This window comes from Bombus affinis, chromosome 5 (assembly GCF_024516045.1).
Source record: "Bombus affinis isolate iyBomAffi1 chromosome 5, iyBomAffi1.2, whole genome shotgun sequence".
NCBI classification, from domain to species: Eukaryota; Metazoa; Arthropoda; class Insecta; order Hymenoptera; family Apidae; genus Bombus; species Bombus affinis.
The window spans coordinates 11,981,118-11,991,477 of NC_066348.1; the positions used below are offsets into that span (position 1 = coordinate 11,981,118).

General features: G+C 28.0%; 1 protein-coding gene across 7 annotated transcripts in view; it reads left to right on the forward strand.

Annotated features, from left to right (window-relative positions):
* LOC126916704 (rotatin) overlaps positions 1-9,672 on the forward strand; it is a 237,586-nt gene extending 227,914 nt beyond the window's left edge. The window contains exons 2-31 of one of the 7 annotated variants that reach the window (XM_050722754.1): positions 25-232; positions 294-646; positions 729-913; positions 1,071-1,244; positions 1,323-1,474; positions 1,587-1,845; positions 1,933-2,091; positions 2,175-2,279; positions 2,339-2,860; positions 2,940-3,160; positions 3,252-3,489; positions 3,565-3,774; positions 3,865-4,071; positions 4,173-4,346; positions 4,425-4,560; positions 4,623-4,847; positions 4,939-5,200; positions 5,294-5,469; positions 5,545-5,787; positions 5,855-6,078; positions 6,163-6,456; positions 6,541-6,781; positions 6,884-7,052; positions 7,139-7,335; positions 7,411-8,144; positions 8,327-8,531; positions 8,638-8,849; positions 8,927-9,067; positions 9,169-9,298; positions 9,372-9,672. In XM_050722754.1, the coding sequence (XP_050578711.1) occupies positions 517-646; positions 729-913; positions 1,071-1,244; positions 1,323-1,474; positions 1,587-1,845; positions 1,933-2,091; positions 2,175-2,279; positions 2,339-2,860; positions 2,940-3,160; positions 3,252-3,489; positions 3,565-3,774; positions 3,865-4,071; positions 4,173-4,346; positions 4,425-4,560; positions 4,623-4,847; positions 4,939-5,200; positions 5,294-5,469; positions 5,545-5,787; positions 5,855-6,078; positions 6,163-6,456; positions 6,541-6,781; positions 6,884-7,052; positions 7,139-7,335; positions 7,411-8,144; positions 8,327-8,531; positions 8,638-8,849; positions 8,927-9,067; positions 9,169-9,298; positions 9,372-9,640 (6,594 nt within the window). In that variant the 5' untranslated portion in view covers positions 25-232; positions 294-516 and the 3' untranslated portion in view covers positions 9,641-9,672. Of the gene's footprint in view, positions 1-24; positions 647-728; positions 914-1,070; positions 1,245-1,322; positions 1,475-1,586; positions 1,846-1,932; positions 2,092-2,174; positions 2,280-2,338; positions 2,861-2,939; positions 3,161-3,251; positions 3,490-3,564; positions 3,775-3,864; positions 4,072-4,172; positions 4,347-4,424; positions 4,561-4,622; positions 4,848-4,938; positions 5,201-5,293; positions 5,470-5,544; positions 5,788-5,854; positions 6,079-6,162; positions 6,457-6,540; positions 6,782-6,883; positions 7,053-7,138; positions 7,336-7,410; positions 8,145-8,326; positions 8,532-8,637; positions 8,850-8,926; positions 9,068-9,168; positions 9,299-9,371 lie in introns of all 7 variants that reach the window. The other 6 variants (XM_050722753.1, XM_050722755.1, XM_050722756.1 and 3 more) reach the window with 6 other exon arrangements.
* The last annotated feature ends 688 nt before the right edge of the window (positions 9,673-10,360 follow it).

Here is a 10,360-nt window from a genome sequence, read left to right on the forward strand (position 1 = left end):
TGTATATATATATATCATTTATAGGATATAGTTTGGAGGGGCCCCTTTTCAGGACGCTAAACTCAAAAAATCTCAGTGAAGATTCTAAATAGAAACGCCCTTAAGAAAATCATGGAACGTGGGCTTGCTTCTTCCCTGGTGAAGTCGTATTATATCGTGTTGATACTGCATCAAATTCGATTGAACAAATATTTCGTTGATTTGCGCGTGCGCGGGAAATTTAAATAATAAGGTATATAGATGAGCATACGTTTAAGTTACACTTCAGTTTATCTTCATACTTTCACCGGTAGATGGCATATAATCATAAATGAGCTAAAGTCCCATTTCCATTGATACATTCAAAGCTATAATACAAGATAAACACGAAAGCTTTTAATCGAATATTTCGACAATTTCACACGTAATAAAAATATAATTTTTATTGCGTTTATATATTACATAAAAAATATAAATTTATACATAGATTTAAATAGAATGTAACCTTTCATAAAAATGTGGCCATAGTTACCCATAATGCTCATGATATTTGGCGGTGAAATATTCAAAATAGTTGGAACAGTTAACCTAAAACGTGACAGTTCAATATGTGTTAAGCAGATGTCAAACATGAGCGGAATATCAGCGGCACACGTTAGAAAATTAAGTAAATATAAATACTTTACCAATTTTTTATTATATGGTATAGCAAAGCAAAAGATGGGCATAAAATTTATCAATTTTTCCAGGTCATAATATCGAGGAAATTCGATTGAGAGCACTAGATAATATTATTTCAAAATACAATCTTGGTTTTGGTTGCGATTGCGATGCTGTAAGAAAAGAATTAATAACAAAGTTATTTAACTGGTTTTCATTTGAAGTCTTCTCAGAGATACAGAAGGTTTTAGATTTATTACTTCGTTTATTAAAGGTACTTAAAAATTTAGTTTCATTCATTCATTCATTAATCAATGATTCAAATACTAACAAGCGATAATTGTACTTCTAATAATTTAGAAATTATAATATCTCACAACAAAAATTATATTTAAAAACTTATAATTGCATATTATTATATATTTTGTAAGACAGATGATAGAATTTACTTAAATACATTTGGTAAATTAAGACTTCAAAATGAACTCCAGGAATTAAGAAGGAAATTAGGTTCAGAATGGTATGAAAAATTAAATGAAATTGAAGAAGCTGTTCTTTGTTCAGATAAGTTACAAACAATATCATCAAACTCAAAAAGTATAAAGGTTCTTATATCTACTTTTAATTTTAACTGTATTTGTAAGTATATTGAAACAAATTTGTCATTCAAATTTCTTTTTAAGGATGCTAGCTGTCCAACATTAGGATTTATCGATTATGACAGACATAGAACACGTATAAAAGATTATGAATATAATGGAAATAACAAAATACATAGAAAAGAAGATCATAATTTATCTCAAAGTGGGCTTACTACTACCTCTGCTTTGAACAGGTAAATACCCTAAATATGTTTTTCACAGTATGATAATTATATATGTGTAATCTTTTTATTTTGTTTTATATAAAATTTCTTATATTTTTTGTCTAATACATATAATTTATAGTACAGTACCATTTGACTTAACATTAGAATGTGGAGATGGAACCCCGATATCTAAAGCTACCGAAGGTGGTATTAAATGGTTAATCATGCCATGGCAACCTTTAGTCACTTCAGATAGAGGTGTCTTAGCAGCAGTTGAAGAAGCCCTAAATAATAGCTTAGATGCAAATCTTATATTACATACATGCCAATTTATAACAAACGTGATGATGCAGGATTTTCCAGCAGAAGTTTTTCTTCAAAGACCAGCAATTGTTTTTGTGAATATTTAAGCTTTTCATTAAAGTGTTATGATATTGTATTGATATTTAATAATTAGTATTTAATAATACAATATTAAATTTCAGATATTACATAATCTTTTGGAATCTAGTGTAAATAACACAAATGCCAATTTTAGAAATATAATACCAATGGTATTGAAAACACTTCACAAATTAACACGATCTTTAAGACTACGAATCTATTATTACTGTGAACCGTGTATTGCAAATAAAAAACAAAAAGTAAATAAATACAGTTTAAATTTAATACTTAATTATAATACTCGAGTATAGCATAATATATTGATAAAGAATATATTTTTCAGTTATTGGCAGAAAAATTAAGCAATAATGTTTATTCTCCTTCTGAAACGAGAGATAGTCCTGATGGAGGATTTCCAGAAGTTAATTATCAAGCATATCAATCTACTGTAAGTATTTAAATACTGTATAAACATATTTACCTACTAATGTTTTGTATATTATTTAGGGAACAAGCGAAAGAAGTCAAAGTGTATCAGATAACATTGATGATTCTATTTTACAATTACAACAAATGCTTATACCAATCTTTTGCATTGAAACTTTAAAACATGTTATATCTCAATTGAGTATTTCTACTAATTCAACACTTATATTAAGAAGTACTAAGTATGTAACAGACGTAATATATGAACTGGTACAAGTACTCATCATAAGCGTCATGCCAAATGTTTGGCTTTGCAATGATGATATTGCTTTAAAAGTAATTGAAGACATGAAAGTATTATTTGGCATGCTAGGAGACGTCATAGAATATTTTGGAAATTATAGCACAATAGATGATTTTAGAATAACATATTTGCACCTTATAAGTATTACAATGAAACTTTTAAGCCACATAGTTCCTCTAGAAATAGCGGATGTTATCTTCCCTAAATCACTTAAAACATCAATATGTGTAGCTATAATGGATGCTGCTATTTATTTTTTATACCCAAAACTACACTCTATATTACAAGAATATGGCCGTGTATGTAATTTCTAACTTTTTTTTAACTAATTAAAGAAAATCTTATTAGTCTAATAATTTATTGTTGTACACTTAACAGCAATTTCAAGGTAGCGATGAAATTATATATATTAAAACATTCGACGAAACAAGACTGATAACAAAGTCGATACAAGCAACTATATGCATAATAAAAAATACACCTAATTCATCTCATTCGGAAGTTTTAAAAATGTTGTATGCTTCAAAATTAAGTTTACCTTATCACAAAAATTTTGGTATTATTAAGAAAACTATCGAATTTTTACAAAATATGAATAGGTATATTCTTTTTGTGAATTATATGAATTTGAAAATTTTATCGTTGTTAAAACAACTTAATTATTGCGTTATAATTTATTTAATGTTTAAGGTATTCTCCAAGTAATGAAGACCAAACATTAGCTACAAAATTAATATTAAGTTTATTAGCAAATGCAGATACTGATATACAATATGCCACATATTTTGAATGTCATACTTTAGTTAAAAGTATTTTAGGAGTAGAATATAACAAAGAAAAGTTATCATGGGAAAATCTGGCATTTTTATTTGAATTATCTGTGTTAATTGAAATCATATCCTATGGTGTAACACATGATGACAAAAGGGTAAGATGAAATCTTATGAATAAATTTGACTTAAATGATATGCAATCTGCAAACAATTATTTATGTTTTTGTTAGATCAAGGAAATGTCCGAAGAGATATTAGTTTACATATTAAAAGGAAGATTACAGATGGGAGAAAATGGATGGTTAAAATCTCTAGAAGCCATAGTACAAGTATTACCTTTTTTACAATGTCATGCTCATCCTTCTTCAACCTTAGGTCAATGTGTAACAAAAATCTTTGATCCTGATGTTTCTACTAATATACAATTGCCATATATCGAGGTAATATGTCATAATTTATTATTGGAAAAGTACATTTCTTATATTCATAAGTCTTAAAATAGTTTGAAAAAATACATGTTTATTTAAAAGGTTTTGAAAGGTAATTTAAGGTTCTTATTTTCGTCGGATGAGGATATTAGATACGAAGCCGTTTGTAGATTGATTTGGCTTCTTGGAAAAGAAAAGGATTCAGTTAAAAAATTACCACGATTATCATCCCTACACGATTTACCTCTTAGCTCACTTTGTATATTTGATCGTCAAAGGGTTTTTAAAAGATCTGAAGGCAGTTATCAGGTTACACATTTTATTACATTTCATACATTTAAAAATTATTCCACGCATTGTAAATTTTATATATGGTCAATACAGGAATAATACAGTCAATGTTTTTACAGAGGAGTAATTTATTATCTGTACTTGAAATGCTAAATGAGCCGAATGTCGATCCTAAAATACGTAAATCAGCATTAGTACAAATTAGCGTTATGCTTACAGATTCTTCTTTACACAAGTTATTTATTACTGAAAATGGATTATCGTTGATCTTGAACATATTTAACAGTGCTCTAGTAAGATTCTATAATATCTATGCTATATAATTCCTTGAATAATCTTTCTCATTCTACCTGAATGACATCATTTTTTAGGTTGAAAAAGAATATGTTAATTATCCAGATTCTGTCATTCCTATAATTACTATACTAAAACTACTAGCATCCTCTGAATGTTCTATACGTCAAGATCTGTCCATTCGTATTAATGTCTTGTCAAATATAACCAGAAGTAAGTGCAATAAAAAATTCAAAATAATCTTTATTGCTATATTACTAAAAAATATTTTTTAGGTCTTTTTCTATTTCCAAATAATGAATGTATTAAAACTGATGGTTCACAACTATTATGCTTATTACTTTATAATGATTACATTATGAGATTGAGTGAAAAATATACAGAAAATTATAATCAACTAAATATTTCTTTGCCTTATATTATTGTATCTAAAATGAAATTACCATTTCTTTGTAAATCGCATTGGAAAATAAGTAGACATAGACGATCAGATATGTCTGGTAAATTATAGACTTAATTAAACATTTTAAATATATTGATTGTTTATATCTTAAAGATCAATATTATTAATCTGTAGTTCTTATTTTCTAGTTCTTCATGGCAATGACTCACTGGTATTAACATTTATAAGACAATATTGGATATGGGAATGGAATGGTGGTATAAATGTACTTTGGAAACATTTTAATGATCTTCATGATTCTAATATATCAAAAAAACTAAAAATTCTAGAAAATGAATTTTTAGTCTTACGTTTTAGCTTTCCTCATTATTGCTGTCAACAACAACTGTACAATATACAAAATTCAACTACCCATGATTCAGTTTCATGTGCACTTGACTACCTTACAATGTAATCACTGTTTGCGATACTTTTATAATAACCATTTATGATTTGATTTTTTTGTAAAATTGTTATTAATTCACTAGTAATTTTCTTTTTTAGGCATATAAAACTTTATAAAATGGAAAAATGTGAGGAAATAAAAGATATAAGCCTATTACCATGGGAACAAACGTTCGAACGATTTTTACTTTCACAACCTGCAAGTAAAGAGGATTGTGATTTATTTGTTGAAGTTTTAAATTTTCTACAGTTTTATATCAATATTACAAAAGATGGTAAAATTTAAATAATTAATAGAATTTATGTATCATTTGAAACACAGTGACAATATTTGTATTGTGTTACATTAGGAAAGTATAAGTGGACTAATAAAATAATGACAAATATAACTAAATCTCTAACCGAATTATTAAAAAGCTCGGAATTAGATAATCAAAACGTACATCAATCTATATTGAAGTTAGCTGGCACATGTTCAGCCATAGGACAATCAGAAAAATCTACTTTAGAAGACCAAGATGTTTGGCTACACTTTATTGAATTAATTGTCTCCACTTTATGTTTAGGAGACCAACAACATTTTTATAATTTAGGTAAATTTCTTTTTTCCACGATATTATATTTTTATCATTTAAATTAAAATAAGTCAATTCTTTACAGCATACCTTGATTGGCTGTTAACATGTTTAACATATTTAATTGGAAAGTGTCATTGGACGAATTGCAAAAATTTATTAATATCATTAGGAAATACATTAATCGAACTCATTATATCCTTTCATGGAGCTGGAACAATAAGCTTTATGGGCTTATCTATAACCAGAAATTCTATTATATGTCTCAATCATTTGTTATATCAAATGCAAATAAACTTCAATAAAAATGTAAGTATAAATAAAAGTTTAACATAATTAAATATTTATATTTATAATGATACTATTAACAGTATATGATATAAATATTACTAGATTTTTGTACAATTTTGGTATGAAGAAGATCGTATGTTGAATTGGTTACCTATGTTGTGGCAAAATCGAGATCCTTTGGTTCGTGCTTCTGCTTTACAATTATTAGCAGGTCTAATGAGTAGTTTACATACAGCTTCTCAATTATTGAATTCTATAGCACTGGCACCAAGCGAATTATGTCAGACATTACTTCAATGCATTATCAGTAGAGAAGAGTCATGCATTGTTAGGGAACAAGCATGTTGTGCACTTAGCAGTTTAATAAAAAATTGCAATTCTATCATTTTTCAATATGTAAGTAAATATTATATCTTTCTATTACGGTAAAAATAAATTCTAAATATGATTCTTTGTTTACTATTATACTCACTTATGTAGATGGATTCTTTGAAAGCAAATGCTATTTTAATATATATAGAACAAAACAACACTTATTATGAAATAAGTGTACTATGTTCTAATATTTATATGTCTACTTCTTTGGACTGTGATCATATGAATAATCAAGAGCAAGAAACTGGGAAAGTCCCATCTATTCATAGCATGCAGTCAGGTTGTACATCATTAGTACCACGTGCAATCTCACATCTGTATAATTGCCACGATGAATTACAACCTCGTATGTGTACTTTTTTAACACTTTTTTAACTACTGTTTAAACAGTTGAAAATAATTTATAAATTAAATTGTATGACTGTAAATATTAATTAATATTTTTTAGTTTCTGTCAAAGAATCAACAACTACAGAGACGGACAATTATTTACAATTGGTAGCAACACCATCATTGATATCAGCTGTTTGTAGACTACTAAATAATTTAATACTTATAGGTAAACAAGAAGTTGTTCATCAAATTTACGAACATTCTATTGACAAATATTTAATTGGGTAATTAAACTAGTTATATATATATATGTATATTTGTGTCTGAAAAGATTTTAAGATTTTTCTAATATATACTTCAAATTTTGTAGATGCATCAATGAAATACCTAAAGATGTCGAAAGTAAAAGGAATTTAACACATTATTGTGACATATTGGAAATGTATATCAGCATTTGTACAGTTTTAACAAACTGTATTACAAACAGTAATGAATATTCCCTTCTAGCTAGCTTTTCAGTTGACTCACTTTACATGTTATTTTGTTTTTTAAATGATGATTTATATTGTAAGTTAAAAAAGAACAGATTCATTTGTGTATGTATGCAATAAGTTTTATATAAATTAAATAATGTTTACGCAGGTAATAACACATCGCGATTGATATCTGTGCGAAATAAGCTCTGGACCGAAATTTTCAATTTTATAGCCATACTTTCATTAACAGAAAATCAACATTTTGAAACAATACAGACCGCTCTAGAATTGCGTGGGCCAGAAGCTGTACTTTCATCTATCTGTGTTGCAATGAAGGATTCTAATCCAGAACTTCGCATCAGTGCTATAGGCTGTCTCGCGTTTCTACTCTCTCAAGAAATTGAAAAAGATTCTTCAGGAAAAAGTAGCATCTCATTACAATCAATAATGGATACTCCTTTAACTCGATTGTCAAATGACAATAAAAACAATTTAAAAGAAATTGCATCTAATGTTAATACATTTTCTCTACAAAGTACCAATATGCATTCAACAAAATCAAATGGAAATAAAGAACCTCCTTTAATTTCCGAAAAACCAGCAGATTATGAAGTTGAAGGAAACGAAATTGCTATGAGCAAAGAACTTTGTAATATTTTATTGCACTTATTTATAGCTCATAATTACAATCGATCGAAGAAGAATAAGAAATTGAACGAGGACAAGGATTTGATCATAAGCGCACTTACTAATTTGTTATGTGTATCAAACGCAGCTAAACAGGTCGCATTGGAAGAAAATTTACCTGACACAACTTTAATGATATTGAAAGAATCGTATGTGAGATTAAATTTACAACCTTTCGAACTTTTCAAAAATCAGATTGACCGTGAAAAGAAGGTAATTAGATAAAGTAGATCTTGAAAAAAGTATTTTTTAATTTATATTATTGCTACAGTGATCAACCGAGAGATTTCTCAATCTCGAAAAAAAAAAAAAAAATATTATTCATACACGTGACGGAATTCCCAACATCGGTCTTAGAGATTGTAACAAAAAGTTTTCCTCGTGTTTTTCTACAGATTCATCCGTTACTACGCGACATGAATGCTATTTTAGTATTATTAATGAATTTCATGTACGGCAGTACAGAAGTTAAAGTAGCTCTAACGAAAGCAGGACTAGCAGATGTATTACACAAACTATGGGCTTGGATTGCATTAAATAAAACAGTTTCAACCACCGCTTTGAAATTACTAGCAACCTATACTACAAAATGTACTACAGGTATCGTTAAAATTGAAATATACACTTACTGCTAAATGCTAAATATTAAACGAGTAAAAATTATTTGTTAAATATCTTGTGCTACTTTAATAATTTAATTTTTCAGCAGCGCAATCTTTGACGTTAACGACTATTTTGCCAGGGACAGGACTTAGAAAAACTCCTAATACTCTCGCCCTTATACATGTTATTATACAATTAGTTTGCAAAGAAATAGACAAAGCTGGTCAACTCTTTGATAATCATAAATTACACTTTGCATTTCATGTTTTGCGAAATGCAATACATGTTCATGAATGTAGAGTATCAATTTCAAAGGTAATTTGATATTTTTGACGATATGGATCTCCAAAGCAACGTTTATTTATTAATAAAAATTAATAAAAATTTCGTAGAGTAATCTCCTACAATTTTTTACAAAAATACATCCAATTACCACGAAACGGACAAAACCATGGCCACTTGTTGAATTATATTGCTTAGAGTTCTTAATTGACTTTACTTATTACGAAGAGGGCCAGTTATGTGTGCCAAAGGTAAAATGAACTTCTTAACTTATTTTTTTAATTTTTTATTCTTCAATATTTGAAAAATATTTTTATACTTTTTCATGTGTGTATACTAATCATTTCTTCAGGCTGTCGACGGCTTGGATGTTTTGTTACAATTGTCAAAATACTCTTCATCATCTAATAGAATTCTTGCAATTTCCATATTGCGCAATCTCGCGTTTAACATGACCAACCGACCACGATTACTTAGTTCAGGTAAATTAAGATACACATGCTTTCATATCACGTTACATATTTAAACGATTTTAACATAATACAAAAATTTTAGTGGATTTCATTAATGTTCTACATGATATATTTAAAAATGGTTCCCTGGTCGAAATTAGAATAGCAGGGTCTATGTTATGGTCTCTAATATCCAATAATCAGAAAGGAAAATTAATTGTACGAAGTGCTGGCTTTTCACAGAGTATACAGGAAGCATTAGGTAGGATTACACTATTACATGTAGATGATAAGAAAGAAGAAGAGGATTTACTTAAAATGCTACAATATATATTAAAAATTCTTAGTCCAGTAGATACTAAAGCTGATTAAGATTAGTGATTAGAGAAAATAATTAAATACAAGTAATTGTACATAGGAATTGAAATATCACTTTACATTGTGTGAATAATATTTTATTAACAAAATTTGTAATATTTTTTATAGAAATAGCTAGAGGATATATGTAATATGAATTTATAAAATTTGTATACATATTACTATTATAGATATATTTTCATCGATGTATTTTTATGACTAACAATGCGATATTTTGTAACATATTGAATAATAAAAATTATTTAATAAATAAAAAATGATATTGTTCACGAGTTCAATTACTAAGATCGCGTACAGCAGTATGCAATATAGATGTTAAATTACAATGGTGCCTCAATTTACGTGAGTCTTCTTTTTACGGGGTAAACTATAACATAATTTACGCGGCCAGAAAATGCATTTTCCTAGAAATTTTAAAAGTAACAAGTGTATAGAGTAACTTATTCGGCGATATTGAAACACGTCAATACTGCATGTGATAAAGATAAAAGTACATTACGTCGTGCTAGTCATCATATATGTGTACATATTTTTCCTTTTGTACGGACAGACTTTATTTACGCGATTTTCATTCGCGTAAAACGAATCTACATGGAACAGATGCTCTGCGTACATTGAGGGACGAGTGTATAAATTAATTGATATGACTTTGTGTAAATCAGGTTATTTCATGCTACCGACAATATCTATTTCTCGAGTTTCATTTGCGCGCTT